Raw genomic sequence first — 20,224 nt, 5'->3', positions numbered from 1 at the left:
ACACTGAAGCTCATGTTAAATTCCAGGCTGGAGATGGAGCTGTGATCAGACTACGCCACGTGTTCTGTACAGACGGCAACAATGCACATTGCAGGACTCTGACCATGTGGTTCTCTCGCTAATTATTTAATCTAATTAAATCATTTCCTAAGCAAGGGCAGGTAGACAACATATGTCTAACAAATGCCTCGCTCTTCAACATCGTGGGTTGCCTGTAGAGGTTAAAAGCTCTGCCTAAGAGACCGGTTTTCCTCTTTCAGAGCTGCGTCTTCGGTGAGCCTGCACCGTATTCAGTTCCTTCCTTTGCTTACAAAAAAAACTGGAAGGCGGACAAGATTTTTTTTTGAGGGGGGGGGGGGGAAGCCTACAGGCATGGCAAGCATGCATTTTTACATAATGCAGGTCTGGCCTAATCGTGGTTACCCTGTGACCCCGTCCAAGAAGCTGGGAGTTTGGCAAGCGTCCAGCCCCACTAACTGAAGCCTCTCGTCTGTATTCATTCATGGTGCTAACCACAATCCTGAAGGCCTCTCCTGGGAACGCTGCCAAACCAGCCAAATGAACTCTCTAACAGATCAAACTGCCCCGCCTGGCCAAATCTGTTGCGTAACCCAGTGCAATAAAAATGCCTTCCCCTGGCTGTGTTTACTTTCGCTCTTTCGAAGAATATATAACTTTCGCTTATTAGCCCGGCTGCCTCCTTAACTTCTCAGCATCTGGTAGCAATGTAATAGAAGGCTGAGGCAGGCGAGAAAAGTTCTCCCCCCTCCTCTGCTGTCTCCAGACGGGCAGCTCTGTCTCGAACCCCCTCTTCCGCTACATAAATGCCATGGTGAAGATACTAGACTAAGCATGGTAAGTCACAATTCTCTAGTGAATCCAATTACTACAAAATTAAAAAAGCTACAGCTATAATAGTTTTAAGATTTTTACAGGTGATTTCCCAGACTAAGACTAACTTCTCCCAGACTGCTATCTTAAGCACAAAGCAGTTTGACCATTAAAGTGGTAGGCCGCAGTACTAATTATGCACGATAATCAAGTCAGCACTGGGATGCATTCAGCCAATTCAGTAACAGAATTGTTAAAAGACTATATCTGAATGCTTTAAATTGCTAGCACATCATGCAGTTTCCCAGTACTGTCTAACAGCGAGGTGAGGAGTCTTATTAGCCCGGCTGCCTCCTTAACTTCTCAGCATCTGGTAGCAATGTAATAGAAGGCTGAGGCAGGCGAGAAAAGTTCTCCCCCCTCCTCTGCTGTCTCCAGACGGGCAGCTCTGTCTCGAACCCCCTCTTCCGCTACGCGCTCAGAGTAGACTGCTTGCCCTGATCAATCAAGAGTGCCGCAACCCTGACGCAGTTTTGGAATCCTTTCTAAAACATGCATGAAAGGGTTCTGGGAAAGCCTGGGGAAAAAAAGCAGATCACTGTAATTTCAAAAACAAAGAAACTAACTGCAAACGTAGCTTAAGTCCTCTAGATATATCACGATAAACCTGCCACTCATTCATGTGGACAGGGAAGAAACTTACAGGAGTCTCAGCAAGAGAAACAACAACTTTCACATTTCTCAGAAACAGCAAAACAAACAGAAATATGGACTTGTTTCTGCTCCATTATTCACGATTCTTCTGAAAAGTCTTACCCAGGCCTCGTGATTCAAGATGCAGGCTGCGATGAAACAGGGCACAGTTCTTACTTCTAAAATTTACTCTTTTGCTTAGATCTTCTAAATTGTACTTCTAAAAGCAAAATCAGTTTGGGGTTTTGAAGACATCTTTTCCATTATCTTGATACTCATATCAGGTAACACCAACAGTAAGAATCAATTAGTAGTTGCATTATTTTACATTGTTTATAATTTTGTATATTTGAGCAAGTCATTACATTTGTATGTCCTCCATATTGAATTGCCTATTCAATCTGACCTATTTTATTGCTCACCACACTAAAAAATGAAAGTCTCCAGTTTTGACTATGGTTCGTATCATCAGGAATTTCAAAGCAAGTGAGATAGTTGCCATCCAACCAGGCAGAGGACGTAAATTAAATTAAGCGCTACTTAAATGTGAAGTAAGGAAAATGGTATAAGAGATTAACTCATACCCAAGGGTACCAATTCAGAATCATTAAGAAAAATTCTGGCATCATTAGGATAGCATGTCTCCAAGACTACCATTGAAGGCTGACCTCATGAATCGGATATTTAAGGTAGAGTTCCATGGCAAGACGAAAAGAATGGACATGGATTTGCCAAATTGCAAGTAATGGATTTCCACGTCAAACGGGACCAAAGGATGAGGTGAGATGAAACACAAACTGAGTTTTTGGACAGTCTGACCAGAAGAGAAAGATCGGGTGGAAAAAGAATGGCACATCCCTTCTTTGGAAAAAAAAAAACTATCTTATTCTGCTTTCAAGCTGTTTCACATCCTCCGGTCCAGCTGCTGAGGGGCACACGGTTTCCACAGTTTGCCATATTAGCCAAAGCCGGGCATCTTCTATCAAAAACCTTGAGCACAGTTGTAAATAGACTGAACAAGAGGATAATGAAAATCCTGAAACCAACGCAATGACCAAATGGTTACAAGGCCACAAAACCATTTCTTTCTTGATCAGTTACCCCCATCTCTAAGGTATGAGCTGAAGAAAGCAGATTAAAAGAGCAGGCTTAGCATCCTGGAGGAGCTCAAGGCGTTCTGCTTGGAGAAGCTTAACAACTTATGAAAGGGCTACAGGAATCACCTCCTTGAACTTATTAAAGTCAATGGAAGATTCATAAGACAGTGACCACAAAAGTATTAAGAATAATAACAACATTTCGATTTAAAAAAAAAACTTTGGTTCTATTTAAGCATGCCACTCTTAAGGTTTTGGATTTGTATCTAAAAAAAACAGAATGAATATCTGGAATATTTCAGATTGAATTCACTAAAGGTGCAAATAAATCTGGAAGTTACTTTATATTCTTTTTTTTTTTTAAATTAGGACTCTGACATCCGCCAGAGGACACGTGAAGACAACACAACTTGACTGCTGCAGAACGAAGAGGATTAAACCAAGGACTGGATTTCGCTAATTCAGCTATGGTGGGATTCTAGTGCTGTGTTTGATAGGTATGCCCAAGTCGATTCAAAGAGCCTGTGCTCCTAGCCCTGTTTGCACAGTCTGTGTATTCTTGCCCTCTCTGTGGTGCAGCTCCAATATGAGAGCAAGGCTGTTTTCTTGCAGCTTCTCCCAGGGTCTTTAACACAGTGAAGAGCAGCAGCAGCAGCAGCAGCAGCAGCCTCCCGGCCCCCTTTCTCTTTCAGCCGGGACACCCCGCCCCCTGGGGCAGGGTTTTCCACGCGCAGTGCGTGACGGGAGATGAAACCAAGTGTGAACGACGCTCAGGTCCCACGAGCACGGCCCACTGTTGAAGCTGTCAGGTTCAATCGCATCACTCCACATTATTCAATGCCACAAACTGCACCTAATTGTTAGGGGCTTAACATATTCACGGCCATTGTTTAGGTTAATGCTGAAATGCCCACGGTAGACCTCGTATGGAGGAGGAGGAGGAGGAGGAGGAGGGGTCGGACAGCGGTACACCATGACCGAACACTCATTCATAGGCTGAAAGTGCATGGGGGAAAAAAAGGCAGAAGAAAAAAAAGTTACAAGGGCAAAATTACAAAGATGAAAATCGTAGCTTCACCCTCTGGTTGATCAAATTAGCACCTAAGCGGAGCTCCAAGAACTGAATTTAAACATCATACATACACAGATTAGAGACTGGGCCAGGGGGGAGTGAGTTCTGAACACAGCCGTGCTTTCTTAGCTTGGTTACATGACGGTTTAAGCAGGTTTTACATTATTCTTACACTGACAGAAAAATGGTCTCCCCACAATTTCTTTCTTAACTGATGTGCTCCAAAAAGAAGCTAAACGGAAAAGAAAATGCAAAGATAAGAAACTTATTCAAAGAGGTATGCGCCATAAATGCCATGGTGAAGATACTAGACTAAGCATGGTAAGTCACAATTCTCTAGTGAATCCAATTACTACAAAATTAAAAAAGCTACAGCTATAATAGTTTTAAGATTTTTACAGGTGATTTCCCAGACTAAGACTAACTTCTCCCAGACTGCTATCTTAAGCACAAAGCAGTTTGACCATTAAAGTGGTAGGCCGCAGTACTAATTATGCACGACAATCAAGTCAGCACTGGGATGCATTCAGCCAATTCAGTAACAGAATTGTTAAAAGACTATATCTGAATGCTTTAAATTGCTAGCACATCATGCAGTTTCCCAGTACTGTCTAACAGCGAGGTGAGGAGTCTGTCCTGTTGTCAACTGCATGTCCATCCTGATACAGCTGCTCCCTGCCACCTTGAACACCAGGGTTACTTCGGTTCACACAATAAAATGGGCACCGAGTCAGCTGCTCCTGCTGAGATACAAACTCTTAGTAAGGAAAACAAAAAAAAAAGGATCAGGGCTTTATAAAAGCCCCAGTCCACATTGTCCGTAATGGGACTGAAAGAGTGGACGCAGCCAGTTAAGTGCAGTAACAGTGGGGAAACAGAAGGGGAAAAGTTCCCACTATCAATAACATGGCGCTACCACTACGGTTCTGAAGCTGCTCTTGTTTTGCTCATCCGCCTGATCAATTGGGAGCTGTGGTATTGTCACCATCAAAGGATTCGAAAAAAGGCACTGAGCGCAGATTTGCACAGGCAGAGAATCATCCTGCCCGCCAAACATGCAGGACGTGTGACAAAGATCGATCTGCCCCAGCCTGCCAAAGACAAACACACCGGTAATGGATTAAAAAATGCTCAAGAAAAACATTTTTCGCAAGAGAATTTATGTTTTGATTTTGTAATAAAAAGAATGCCAATTACACTGGGTCATTTTCTAAATCCCTGACAATTTACCACATCGTTTTTTTCCATAAAGAAATTGAAATGAAGAAGGGGTGTGAAATGTATATTTGTAAAATGGCTAAATGCAACAGCCACAAGAATCAACAGGTAGCTCTCATGCTCCTTAAAGTGGGTGAATGTTGGGTGAGTTTTGGGGTGTGTAGGGATTACAATGAGAAAGACATCACTTTCTCAGAATGAGAAAGTACACAAACAGCTCAGGATATTAATTCTTATTAGGAAATGGATAAGCAGGAGCTAACATTTAAAATGTCTTTCTAACTTAATGCTCCATAATCCTTTACAGGAAGGACGCAGACAATTCACATTCAGATGTACGTATTTCTGAAGATTTTACTCTAGTGCTTCTTACTTTGACTACTAGAGTAAGCCACACGATCTACAACAAGGGGCTCTCCTATTTCTAGATGTTTATAATGTTGAATATGTCATATCTCAGCATCTGTCCTGTCAGAAAGATTTGAAGTCAGTAAAACTTACCAATCCTTCTTATGACTACAACATGCATCAGTTACTCCTAAATGTTGTGTCATTTAGTGATAGAGCTTTCAGTTACTATGCTCCACAAATCTTTAGCATCATTCCAGCTTCTTCTATGGACATAGAAACTAACTTGAATATACACTGTCTTTTCATAAGCTTTTAAGTTCAGTCTGTACTGGTTGCAACAATATAGAACTTATGAGCTCTGTCATGATTCGACATAAAAGGAAAAACTGGGGGAAAAAAAAGAATTCCAGTCATTTTGTACTGGATGCAGCACTGAAATGCAGCTTTCCAACTGGCTATGCGTGCTGCATTAAAAAAAAAAATCTTTAAACCCTGTCTGGAATGTTGACAAGAGTTTAACTACAAAAGGTATCCATGTGCATGACAGTCAGCACATGAAAAAGACAAGACGTTCCCTAAAGAACATCTTCTGCTTTGCCTTTGCTCTCTCCTTGTTCAGCATCCCTGCTATCCTCTTAGGCAACTGCACAGAAGTAGGGCTATGCGCAGTTCAATAAAGAGGTCAGCGTGTCTCAGTTGCCTGGAGACTGATGGTTGCTACAGCAGCACGAGATAAGACGAGCTAAATCAGCTTCTGCACGCAGTCACGGAGCAGAGAGCAAGCCGGGCCCATCACAGCATGGGGCAGTCAGGAAAAATACACAACAGCGCTCCGGTGGTAGAGCAGAATATCTGGGTGCACTGAGGCCAGCTCTGCTGCAAAGAAGAGCAGTGCATACAGAAGGGAACAAATACTGCACTTCTGTATCTGAGCCCTTATTGTTCTTCCAGTAAAGTCACATGTGCTCAGAGAATGCACTAGTCAAAACCCCCACCATCATTACACACTGCCCCCCAGCCTTTGTATTGAATTCCTTTCATTCCCAGAGACAAAACGCAAATATGCTCCTGCAGCAATCTACCTATAAACACCAGGACTGCATGCTTAAGTACAATGTCCTCAAACTCTGGACAGCAGATTTTTCTAGGCTTGAGGCCTTGAAATGGGCATATTCTAGGGAGCAGATACATGGGGGTGGGCAGTAAACAATACCCTGCCTACTGCATCTCTGACTTTGCAGCCATTACAAAACACTGGTCTAAATGATGCACAAGGCTGCTTTAAATGGACTTTCGGTAAAATAGGCAAGAAATCTTTGTCTAATAAATGTTATGCCTCTAAATGAGGGGGGGGGAAATCATTTACAAATTACAAGCTACAAATGAGAAGAAAAGTATTGGCCCGTCATGCTTGTCTGGTTGTTAGTAGCTGCGTCTTAAAAGATTTCAAATAGTTAAAACCTGGCTAGGGTTTTGTGTTCCAGTCTCTGACGATCCTGCATCTCCTTTTCCACCTGAATGTTCCTGTTCAGGGGAGCCCAGTAATATGCTGTTGTATGCAATTTCAAACGGTAGGTTCATCACATGACTCCGCAGTTTCTCGGGGACATTTGGCGACTGGGAGAGATTTGAAATCTGCCTTTAAATTGAAGTTGTTTTGTAAATTCAGCATTATGCATCTGCAAAGATAGGAAAGATCTGGACCACAGGCGTAGTACAGGTTTTCATAGTCACTGTAATCCAAGTGACACTAACACCCCCCCCCGCACAAACCTGAGTGCACACCACGCTGGAGAGGGGGGTCGCCGTGGGAGGGAGAAGCAGTGAGGGGGCGTTGGGCGGCGGCGGCGCCCTGGTCTGCTGAGGTAACTCGGAACTGGGCAGGGGGGTGCTGCAGCTGGAGGCCGACACCGCGCTGGGCAGGGACACCAGGACATCGCCGCTGGGGAAGGCACCTGCGGGGACACAACCAGCGCAGAAAGGCATTAACAGGGTCTCGCGCCGTCCGCTCCGCGCGCCCCTGCCGGCGAGCCCCACCGCCACGCTGCATGTTCCGGCGCCGAATCGCACCCTTCGGCGCCTCAACCCGAGACCGGTCATTCAAGGCTGGTTGGCCTGCTCCTTTTCAGCTGCTGCACTCCTGGAAATAACTCAATTCTTAGTTAAAATTTCCTTAAATTGACATTTAAAGATAGCAGCTTCAGGGAAAAAAAAGGCGATTTAAACTGTTCAACATTCAGCTGCAATTCAAACATTTTAGGATACTTGGCAACGGGACAAAAATCAGCATGGTGCAGATACAATATAAACACACAGCCTTCTAGCAGAAAGAATAAACCGAGAAACACACCCCAGCATATGTATTCCTGAGGAATTATAGCCATTGTGTAATTTGAAAATTAAAGCGTTTGAAAGCAAAGACATCCAAAATAATAATTTACACTTTGACACGGGGATCTTTTTAAGCAGCCAGTTCAATAACTTTAGTACAGTACATCTGAGGGAAAGTCAACTGAAAAATATGTCCAATCTAAATTAAATAGATCCTTCTTTAATTTCGAAATGACAGAAAAAAAATGTCTTATATCTCTTTGAAACACAACTAAACAACTGCTGGCCGGGAAAATGTGTAAAACACTGTAAAATCTGATGACATGTGTGTTCTCATGCCTCATTAGTATTAGCATCTTCTATCATGCAAAACAGCAGGCTATTTATATTCACGTGATATGGTTCTAATGCACAAAAAGTCCTAACACAGTGGTTCTGGAACCGAAAATGAGCAATAGATACTGATTTTATTGGATTGTGGCAAACCCAAGCCTTTATTATTATAAAAGAGCATATATAGGCCTAACCACTTATATTCTAGGACTGCTCTGAATTTTCCTAAATTAAACGTATAGTGTAAGTATAGTGACTGTGAGTGGTAAGTCATGTTGTCAAAGAATGCAAATTAGAAAAACATAATTTGAGCCAAAATCCTTCGGCGTCCAGTGCTTACTTGTAAAGGAAACAAAGAACTGACAAGACATTATTTTATGATATGTTTAGGACAGATGCTGAATATTTGATTGGAGGTTTGTCTACTCCACTGTATGACATAATGAAGAGATTTCCAACCAGGAGAGTGAGAGTCAATGAAAGCAGATCAGGCAGACCTAAAAATAGAGCTGGCCGATGATTGAAACAGTTGCCACGGACACACAGCACATCAGATGACAGTTCGGAGCGGGTCACAGAGATGGCACGCAGTAAGCACCACGGAAAACGAATCGCTGGGTTTAAAAACAAATGGGACATCCACAGGCTTCCACCCAGCCTGTTTGCTTTCAGTTTGATTGACTCGTGATGTACCGATGAATTTCCTCCCCGAGGACGAAGGCTCACGGTACGCAGCTCGGTGACGGTCGCAACTCGAGGGCATCACTTCACTTCCAATAGAGGAGATAAAACATAGCACTAGGACGTGATGAGCGAGGGGCAAAACCAGGAACAGAGATGGATCCCTGCTTTGCAAACAGCTGCAGAACACGTGCCCTGCTCCCTCTGCGAAAAGCGCTGTGTGCCAGTTTTAATAATAACTTTTACTTGTAAAGGACCTTTCCAAACCCAGGATGCTGCACATAAATGATAAAGGCAAAAGAAGTACAGTTAAAAAGTAATTAGAAGAAAAGAAACAAGAATATACAGGTTCATGCAAATAGAACGTAGGTCAATCAGACCCTAGTAAAGAGATGACTTGTGAGTTGGGATTTAAAGGAAATCAAGAGAATTTAGTCTCTTGTAGAGTCTGAGGATAACATAACTCCATGACAATGGAGCAGCAACAGAAAGAGCACGGTCTCTGAAAGTCCGAGATTTACTCCTGGATACAGTGAGGATACATGCTTTACAGTGAGCGAAGGACCAGCCTCAACTGACCGGAGACCTGAAGAGGGATGCATGAAGATGTATGATGGAGCCAGATTTTAGTAAGCCTTAAAAGTCAGTAATGGGATCCTATACTGAAAACATGACTTTATGGGCAACCAAGGTGGGGACTCAAGTGCAGGAGTGATATGCGGCCAAGGTCTGGTGTGCGAGATTTTTGTTTCCCCTGGTCTGTCAATCACGGGGGTGTACTATGCCGTCAGGCACTATACAACTGCACGGGTTCGAGTGCTACAAGCCCTACACTTTTTAAGAGTCAGAACTCCTGTTCTTCCCTCTATAAGACACAAAGAACATTTGGCATCTCAACGGCCTAATTGGGCAGCTTCCCAAAGCTCAAGCACTTGTGTCAGAGGCATCGGCATGTTCGCAGAACAAACTGCTTTTCAATATTGACCCTTACTAGAGCTATGACGACAAAACACATTTAGCAGTAAAGTAACTGTAATTAAAAAGAAAAAAAAATATTTTGTTAAATAAAAGTTGCAGAACCTTTTGTAGCTCTTTCCCCGCTGTTAATATATTTTGATTTTGTCCCACTGGCTCAGCATTTTGTCTGAACAGCCAATAAGCCAGTTTTTCTTCTATTAAACGCAGAATGCCATCCAACTGTTATGTAGGTAAACTTCACGTTTTTTAAAATAAGAATCAACTACTATACCACTGAACTGCAATCTTACCAAATACTTTATTTTACATTTTTGATACATTATAATATTGGCCACATTGCATCATTATAATAATTCTGTTAGAAGCACAAAATTTGCCTAGGCACCGCCATCTCACAATGAGCAAAAACATCGAGAGTGTCACTTAAAATTAGGGGATAATTATTCAGGCTACTGGCATGCCTGTGCCTTTTTTAAGGTAATTTTTATTGTTCATTCAGATACTCCACATTCCTGTTAAAGAATTGCATGCATTTTCCCCTTGTGCACATGCTTGCTATCTTTCCTTCATGATCATAAATCATTTGTAACATCTTAAAAATAAAAGGAGTTCCTGATTGTATAGTACGTATTTGCAGGTTACCCATAATTACAGGTTTTCGTTTAGCCCATTTAGTAATACACAGTAAAAAGAGCACTCAATAGTCTCCAACAATTGCAGGCTTCCAATAGGTGCCAGGGCCAATACACTACTTAGGGACATGTGACAGGTTACATACAAACGACAGGAGGTCTTTCGCCACCCTTTAGACTCATTGGTTAGTAGCAGCTGAGCAAGTCTCAGGAGTTAATCAGACACTTCCCAAATCAAGACAAGGTTTATCCTTTTGCAACGTGACCGGGGGAGAGCTTGTTCCAGGTTCTGGAAAGCCCTGCAATTCCACAGAGAGTCAGGACCTCGGTTTTACATCTCATTCCAAGGGTGGCGCCTTTTTTTTTTACAGTATAGTGTTCCCAATACTATACTGGGGAATTAGGACCCATACAGACCGCAAGGTGAGCGCCTCCTACTGGCCCCACTAACACCTCTTAGCCAGGCTCCTTCCTGCTGAGCTTCAGTGTTTTGCCAGTTGTGATTTGCAGGGTGGTAGCTGCTGGTTATTCCTGAAGACAGCTTTAAACCACCATCATATTATAAAACTGATGCAAAACTTCCAGTTGCTCAAGTACTTTTGTTTCCATATTTTGGTTGCTGGTGTACTTGGGAGTAGCTTATCTATATAATTCACTGATAATCCGATACAACCAGCTGGTAAAACCAGTCTGACTGGGCTCACAAGTATGTTGCACTTTGTCCTACAACTGGATCAAAAAAGGTGGCCTAAGTTTAGGTTAGCCCTTAACCTTAATATAAGTTCTACACAGTAATTTTCCCCTCATTTTAGATGTGTATATAACAGCATCAGAAAATGTATTTGATGCCCACTGATTAATGACTTTTAATACTGTGTACTGAGGCAGCAGGAGCATAACCAGGTACAGCAGGTGCTACACTTCAGAGGAGGATGAAGTGGAAAACACACAAAGACGCTGGAATGCTTCAAGATGAAAAAGTCCTATACATATGTTATCACAGATGTGCGTTTGCACAGTAAAGCCAATGTTATAGTTCACAAAATTACACAGTCTTCAAGATTTTACTTATAATAAAAGGAGGCATACAAAAAAAAGCACATGAAGCCTAGATACAAAACTGCAGTTGTGCATGTTGCCAGATGTACTTGTTTTCCGAGTGCTAACTCGCATGCCAACTACTTAAAACCAGTCAGAGATAAGGAGCTGGATTACACTGACAGTGACACTACTTTTCAGCCTACATGTAACATGAACTACTCATGCTGTGACAAATAGTAATTACTCTGTATTAATTAATCCAAAAGGGCTCAGACATACTCACGGCAGCCAGCCCTAGGTGGGCAATTAAGTGCTAACAACCTCAGGAACAAAGATTAGTAGTTTGGCACTGCAAAACATGTGACAAAAGGCAGACACATTTGTTGAGTGAATAGTTATTTTAGCAATTTACAAAGTGAAACCATCTCAGAGTCCTGCAGGAACGCATTTTCCTCACTAAATCTCTCAATGTAAACTTGGCATGGTGTTGGCTGGATTCGTTTATACTTTCTACTAGATAGACCATCAATTGAAAGACACCCAAACCAGAGGTGGAGAGTTAATATGACAGGATATCACAAAATATAATGGGTTTTAAGCTCTTTAAGAAACACTGCCTCTTGTGTCTGAAGTCAGCTCAGTGCTTTTCACCCACTCTTCCATATCTTTGCAAAGACCCCCTTAAGCCATCTCAGCTTACATAACTTTCATTTTTTTTAATATTGCTAAACATTGTTCACCTTGCCTTTCACCAGCATGGGTTTAAGCAACATTTCACAATTAAAGAAACTCAACCTACTGGTGGATATGCTTAACACTTATTGAAGAGGGAAAAGAAATATCAAGACATAATATGCCGGCAGTCTCTTGATTTACATAATACAGTTATGTGAATATTCAAGTGGATCACAAAGCCGTTAGATCAAGACTAGAAATATCTACCAAGCAAACTGATTAAAATTAGAAAAGATGCAAGAATATACTGTACTATTTAGCAGAACTGTGACATTAGTTAATGTGCATCTTCAAAACATTTGGATCACATAGCTAATCATGTTACTTTAATTCATGGATATTTTGTCCGGCAAGAAACTCAACAACGATTTTTGAAATGTGTTAATTGTTTGTTTTGTTTTTTTACAACCGAGACCTAAATAATCTGAAATGATAAAAATCGAAAGGTCAGATCCTCTTATTAGTAGAAAACCAAGTACTGTTTCAATGGAACTGTAAAGCTGAAGTCAAAGGAGTCATGTTTAGAGTCACACGGATCTAGACATGTAACAAAATGATTGTAATTTAAAAAAACGAACAATGATTCCTGTTATGTTCTTTAATTCTCTCATGGAATCAGAGCCAATTCACAGAAACATAAGTAGGGCCCTAAAGGCTTCTAGTGTTTGTTTTTCAATGTAATACACCTTCCTATAAACAGCAATTAATGCTTTAATTGGTCCTCATTAAGAGCACATTACTCAACCCCTTCTGCCCGGGCTTTGGATAACTACTACAAACCACTGAATTACAGCAAATGGGTCTCGACACCACCCTCTGCAACTGGATTCGGGACTTTCTGGCAGGCAGACCTCAGGCTGTCAGGCTTGGAAACCACACCTCCGGCACACTAACTCTGAACACTGGGGTCCCCCAGGGGTGTGTGCTTAGTCCATTGCACTACTCCCTCTACACCCACGACTGTAAGGCCAAACACAACACCAACTCCATCATCACATTTGCCGACGACACCACAGTTGTAGGTCTGATCACAGACAATGATGAGAGGGCCTACAGGGAGGAGGTCAATCTCCTTACAACGTGGTGTGAAGACAACAGCCTCACCCTCAACGTCAGCAAAAACCAAGGAGCTGATTGTGGATTTCAGAAAACTGCAAAACGGACATGTCCCTATCCACATCAACGGGACTGAAGTGGAAAGGGTCAGTAACTTCAAATTCCTTGGCATCTATATCATCGAGGACCTCACATGGTCTCTCAATGCCACCTGTCTGATCAAGAAAGTGCAACAGCGCCTGTACTTCCTAAGACGGTTGAGGAAGGCTAAGATATGTCCCCAGATCCTCACTAACTTTTACAGATGCACTATAGAAAGCACACTGAAGCTTGCATCACAGTGTGGTATGGCAACTGCAGTATTGCTGATCGCAAAGCCCTACAGCGGGTGGTGAAAACTGCCCAGTCCATCACTGGGGTTGCCCTCCCATCCATACAGGACATTTATGACAGACGGTGCTTGAGGAAAGCTCTAAGCATCATCAAAAACCCCACACACCCCAGCTACAGACTGTATGACCCTCTACCATCTGGAAAATGGCATGGGAGCATTCGGGCCCGGACTACCAGACTCGGAGACAGTTTTTACCCCCGCACTATCAAACTATTAAACTCCCAGCCTCTCTCACCTACGATCTGAATCTCACAGTGCCTTCTCTCTTACCAAAAACTCAAACACACACTGAAATCTACCTCTACCTCACATATCAAGAAGCTCACTCCCCATCATTTTCTATCCTTTATTTCATTCTGTTGATGTATGATTTTGCACATCTGATGTTGTTTTGCACATTACCTGTTGTTGTTTTGCACACTGCCTGTTGTCTCTGTCTTTCTTTTCTTATACACTTGTATTGTTGTTTTTTGTACTACTTATTATCTGAGAAATAGCATTTCATTATACCATATACCTATATATGAGTATAATGACAAACTTGAACATTAACAAATTGTTTTTCAAAGAGTATACAAAGCACATGGACATTATGCTATGTACCCGATATAATTTTTGTCCACAGATTTTCTATATGACACATTGAGAAAGTATTAGACGCATTAGAGCAAGTACTGTACTCTTCCTGAAGAGACCTGTAGCCTGCAGTCACTCAGGACTGCATATTAAGAAGACTTTTAATAATTAAAGGGTATCAAAATTATATACTTGATTTTAACTCCACTTTCAAAATAAGGGAAACAATTTTAAAACCCTGTATAACAGAAGAACACGGTCCCAGAAGGCGAAATGAATCGCACTGCTTCACAATTAAAAGGATGAGAACGCACTACAGAGAAAACACTGCGCGTGTTCCTTTCATTTGTTGTTCATCTCCATTGATGAGAAACAAGCAAAGAACTCTCGGGAGGAGAAAAAGAGATGGGGAAAGGCTTGTTCTGGTGAGGGAGGAATGGTGGATATGGGGGAAAATAATAAGAAAAGGAGAAAATGCCTGCTGAGGAAGAAGCACTGTCTTTGTCACTGTTCTTTCGCTTTTCCAGAGTTTGTTTGGGTGAAGAAATCTTCACCATGGGACACAAGTAAACTACCTGAGATGGGTTTTTCAGGTAAAAGTGTCGGCTGAGAAGAAGCAATTAATGGCTGCTTATACCACCACTTTGGGTCATCAGGCTTGGACTACTGAGGGTGCCGGTTAGGGTCGGAGTAATTTCTGATTATATTTAATAATAGAAAAACCCAGGTGTTCCCGAAGAGATTACTTTAACAGTTCTTTTGTGTTTAGAGCCGAAAAACTAAAACAGTGGATGGTCCAACAAATAAACATCGATCACTGCTAACCTTTTAAGAGGCCTTAAGATAATTTACAGAGGGAGAAGATTGATTTAAAATATTCTGAGCTGAAAACTTTCTTGAAAAACTGCAACTGCTAACGACATTTTGAGAATTTGATCTTACCACTTTACCTAAAAAAAGGTGTTAATTTCAGTCATAGAAATGAACCTCTTTCTATATACATGCAATACATGTAAATGACACACACCTGTTTGGATGAGGTCATAAATATCAGAGAAGGTTTGATCTCTCTGAGAGTCAACTTTACAAAAGAACTGTTGCATAAAATAAATGAAAACCCTCTTTACATTCCAGATGAGAGCAAGCAGAAGATTTACCCACCACCCTCCCCAGGCAATGAAACTTAATAATCCTCTTTACCAAGCTGTGTGGACACACCAGCTCACAGGACCTCCCCCTTGACAAACCTCCCCACAACTTTGTTGGTTTCAAACACCTTTTTGTTTAGTTTAACTTAGTTTAAAGTTCTGTTTCCTCTGGGCAGCGCCGCTGCTTTGACAAATGAAGTGGGCTTTCCGGATCAGAAGCTGAAAGTGGCAGAGGAGATGTGAAATTCTCTTTTTGCCCAAGTCAAAACGTATTAGTGGGAAAAAAATGGCTTTGTAAACATATTTTAAGTTATTACCATGTAGTAAAACTGCTAAGCAGGGCAGAGTAGGTGATAAATATTCTAAAAAGACAGCCTTAATTCTGTTTACTTAAAGCACAGCTCTCTCTGCTTTCCTAGCAGAGAATCAGTATTGGCAATGCAGCCATATCTGCTAGGAGGGTCTGAGGTTAAGACCAGCCAGTGCTCTCAACACATTCCCTGAATAAAACAAATATTGCTTTATGACCCAAAACAAATTTTTAAAACCATTGCACCCTAGAGCTCTTACACCATATCTATGAGATAGATGTTTGCTTTTAATAATTGCCTCTCTGAGATGCTGATAAAATCGTAATTCATCAAAAAGCGACAGGCACATTCTGAGATGTCAAGATAAATGGTCTGTACAGTCCATTATTACAGAGCATTAACCGAAGCTAAATATTTACAGTCGGCGAGGGACATCAACAAGTTCAAGACTGCTCAAACAAAATACATTTGAAAAAAAATACAAATTCAACATTAGAATCAGCCCCGGCAGCAGATAAAACAAAAGAGACCACCGACTTTGTCGCAATTCACCGTGGTTTCTCTACAACTGCCTACAAAAGAAGTCAGGCATGCACAGCTGAATGTATGTTTCACAGAGGAACGCCACAGTACTGTATGCTGATGGGGTTGCCTAGCAACAGGTTGTAGATAAGTGAATGAACGAAACCCTCTTCTGTGTTAACAAGTGCTGAACTCTCAAGGCAGGTTTAGTACTCACCAGCCACCACCAAGGTTGTACACTTCTGGATTCACATTCAACTACAGAGTGCAGCTGGGTTATTTAATAGTGATTTGTCGGGTCTTACCATAGACAACAATAATAAAACCAAAAACAAATAAGCAGTTATGTCAGCTTTGAAGAGATCAAAAATTCCAAAACAAGCTGACAGCGCCACAGACTAAAGAAAATACAGCTGTGCTGGGCAGAATTAAAAAACCACACAGCAGAAAATGGAGAATGTCACAGAGAGCTTTAACGTCTTAGACACTGCATCATGTTAAGTCCCAGGAATGCTGATTAGCCTGAGCTTGCTGGAGTTACATATATATGATAATTCAATTCATGGGAGGGGACCCGCCTCCCCCCAAAAGAAAAGGATGTAATACACCTGTAAGGCCAGCAGGGGTCAGGGGTTTTCTCATCGCCCACTTGAGTATAAACCCTACAGCCTGCATGTATTTTTGCCAGTGAAGGAGGAGAAAGGGTCAACTAATATCCTTTTCTTAAACTTTGGATGTCTTTTCATATAGTTACTTACTTCGCAGATTAAATTACCTATTGAAAGGCACGACTATGAAAACTAGTAATATATACCATTAAAGCACTTCGCTATGAAGTGGGGAAAAGCAGAAAAGGCTCATTGGAAAAAAAATATGGAAAACTGCATGCTCCTCAGGTACACTAGCAAGCACCTATTAGACCTCCTGCTGCAGTCATATCCATGAAATGAACAACTCTGATTGCACGATACAAAAATCCCAAGAGCCATCATTCATTAGCCTTGGCTATTATAACTTATTACTTAATATAACTTATTACAATAAGTTTGTAACCAAAGCAGGGGCACCTTTGAGAGTCGTGGTAAAGGAGTACTTCAAGGTTCTGTCCTTGGGCCCCTCCAACTTTTCCCAACATAAACACCCTTTTGGAGCGCTTATGAAATTCAACCCGAATATGAATGCAGATGATGTATGAATCGTTTGCTCAACTTTAAATTTACACTCCAGCATGTGAATATGAATATTAATGCCTCTGTTGTCTGAAAGCGTCTCAAGGCAAACATCATCAACAACTTGGATCTCCTTTACCTTCAGGAGGCTCCTCTCCTCTCCTGATCCCCGTTCCCATCTTTTCAACTCCTGATCCTGTCTGCTCCTTCACTTGGCAAACACACAGGTCAATCATAGTGTCAGACACCCATTTTAACAGAATTAGGCACTTTGTTCAAAAATCCTTGAACAAAGATTTTAAATAATTTTAAATAAGATTTTAAATAATCCTCAGTTGGCGTGGCTAAAGTCATGTTGTTTTTAAACGTTATTTGACATGATAAAAGAACAGTCGTTTGTTTAATTTTAAGAGAGTCACACTTCCTTATGCGTGCTGTCACAACAAGTCCAACAAGCCTCTCTCTCAGCCTTGCTAGGTCCACAGTACCACTTCGCACCCTCCGCTGGCTGACTATCTGCTTGGATGCAGTTCAAGACCCTAATTCTCACTTGTTACTATCTTCATCACACTGTTCCTTCCTCCCTTCAGATTCTGATTATTCCTTAACCCACCTCCTGCTCGCCTGATTCCTGCTTCACTGGCTGGACGGCAGTGGCTCTGAAAACCTTCAGCTTTTTCCTCAAAACTTCCATTTGCATGTACTGTACCTTTAACGGTTTTGTATCCAGCGCAATCCACAAATCAGGTTTGGCTGGAGAGTTTAGAACACATCCCACAGTTTGATCTTGCAATTTTCTAAGACGGTAAAAACACAATTGTATGTGACGTCAAGTACAACCCAACAAATTGACCTCATTTGAGCTGCTTGATTAACTTTGTTATTTCGGGAGGGGCTGCATACTATAACAGAGCCAACGAAATAAATGTTTGATGAGTACATTTGAATTTGCATAGCAAAATGTGCACACTACAGGATTGTGTGACTAATCTTGAAAAGGCTGTAGTTACTTTCCATAGGCACTCAGCTGGACAAGAAAGAAGGCTCATGTTTACTAGTGGGTTTTGATTTTCTCCTTTCGTTTGTGTCTGATAAAAAATCCTCAGGTTTAAAGGCAATCTGTCTGGGTCTATTGATAGACAGCTCAAATTACACTCCCTCTGCACTGAAATGCAAATCAAGTCAGCTTGCAAGGTTTACAGTACTTCAATACAAGTCGATGGAAGGTCAGGAGAAAACTAGCTAAGTAGCAAGCCTAACACCAAGGTAACAATTACACCTCCCACTGTACTTATTTTCCTACTCAGTACTGTAAGCATCTCCTGCAGGAGCAAAATTGAAGAACTGAAGGAAGCGAGTTAAACACTATCCAGACACATTCCTCAAAGGGTTTGCAACAGATCACATTTGTTGATTATATTTAAAAACATTGTGATTGGTTCGCACTCAGGTTACTAACGTTCACTTGTTAATTAAAACAACCATTATTATTTTGCTTAGGCTGGACAGAACATGTATCAAATGTGAAGTGTGAAGAAAAGTATGTGGTAATTCCTAGTCTCCAAGTTCATTCATTTTTTTCAGCTGAACTGCAATTCAATATTTTGCTTTTCTTTTCTACAACTGCATATGAAACATTTAACTCCATGTTCATCAACATATGCACATTAGCATTCAGGAAAACAGCTTTTATGGAACGCATATTTGAGCATCCCATCTTCGAAGTTACAAGAAATATTGTCTATGACACAAAACTGTCCATGTTTATCAACAGGTTTGATCAATTAACTCTAAACTTTCTAAGCGGAATTCTTGTACCAAACAGAAAGACATCTGAAAATCGGATTCCAGCACAAACTAAGCTGGCAGTTTTACCACTTAATTCTTTTACTTGGTTATGAACACAGGGCCTGTAATTGGCATGCTTTCCTGTGTAAAATAAGATGGCTACCACACCGCCATTTTGTTCTCACAACTCAAACTTCTCTCTCTTGGGAACCACGGCACTGATTGAATCCAGACTTAGAAGCAAATTTAGTTGTTCATGAAATCATCTAACTTGCACCCAATAAACTGCTGTGATAATTTCCCCACCTACAGTACACTTGGTCATCGCCTGCTTAGCAAAACGCAACATTTGAAGCAAACCGCTTCCGTTCAAGGATTGTTTGGTCTATTGACACGTGTGGCAAGTATCATTCTGGTGAAATGTCAGTTAACACATGGCGAAATGAGGTCTTGCGTAAACCCAGTGGGTGCCCAACTGCAATTTTGTTTTTTACACAATTCAAGTGATCACTTGAAATGTTGGGAACTGCCTTACCAACTGACTTGAAACTTGTAGGTTTTCATCTCAACAAAACCTCCTTCAGACGTACAGGTCATAGTCTGCAGCAATACTGTACATACTCACAAAAGGTCATTAACAGCTGGTCAAAATGCCCTCCGCAATGCCAACTGCTGTTCTTCAATGTTTGGCCATGGTATCTCCTGACACGGTATCATTCCAAATCAAAGCAATTATAGAGGGCTCCAGTACAAACCAAAATGGCTGCCTGACCGCCATTTTGTTCTTTGATCAAAGTGGGCCCCGTACCGTTCACAGAGGCCATGGCCATTATGTCAAAGTGTCTATAAGGTCACTAACTACCCAGAAGAAAATTTGTAATCAGGAGCATCACTCACGTAACACAGGGCATTTTACTTAAATTTACGACCTTTAAAAACAGTAGAATTCAACATTTAAATATAAACGCATAAAAGTACACAAAGCTCTTCGTTCTACAAAATACCTACTTGTAAATGTACGTAAAAAACCTTCACCAACAGAAAATATTCTTACTCAACAGATCGTATCCCCCTTCCAACCCTATTTAGTGACTAACAGGTGAGCATTTTAAATTTCTATCGTACCCATCTAAAGCAAATGATTATATTGTTGATTGTATAGTATATTCATATTCTTTGTGTTTTAAATGCACAGAGGTTTGTTTAAAACCCTGGCACAGCCCAACGGGACCAGACATCCAGAACTGCTCGGCTTCTTCTGCTCTAC

The 20,224-nt window shown here is 41.4% G+C and overlaps 1 protein-coding gene across 7 annotated transcripts in view; it reads right to left on the bottom strand.

The window, feature by feature from the left end:
- The window catches only part of mllt10 (MLLT10 histone lysine methyltransferase DOT1L cofactor), an 89,516-nt gene that overhangs the window by 17,005 nt on the left and 52,287 nt on the right, over window positions 1–20,224 (bottom strand). For all 7 annotated transcript variants that reach the window (XM_088643663.1, XM_088643664.1, XM_088643665.1 and 4 more), the window contains one exon: window positions 7,036–7,217. In XM_088643663.1, coding sequence (XP_088499789.1) covers window positions 7,036–7,217 — 182 coding nt within the window. The remainder of the gene's footprint in view (window positions 1–7,035; window positions 7,218–20,224) is intronic.

The sequence above is a fragment of the Lepisosteus platostomus genome, chromosome 8, assembly GCF_059453375.1.
Source record: "Lepisosteus platostomus isolate fLepPlt1 chromosome 8, fLepPlt1.hap1, whole genome shotgun sequence".
Classification (NCBI taxonomy): Eukaryota; Metazoa; Chordata; class Actinopteri; order Semionotiformes; family Lepisosteidae; genus Lepisosteus; species Lepisosteus platostomus.
The sequence above is the reverse complement of the archived record's forward strand: the minus strand, read 5'-3'. Positions and strand labels throughout refer to the sequence as shown.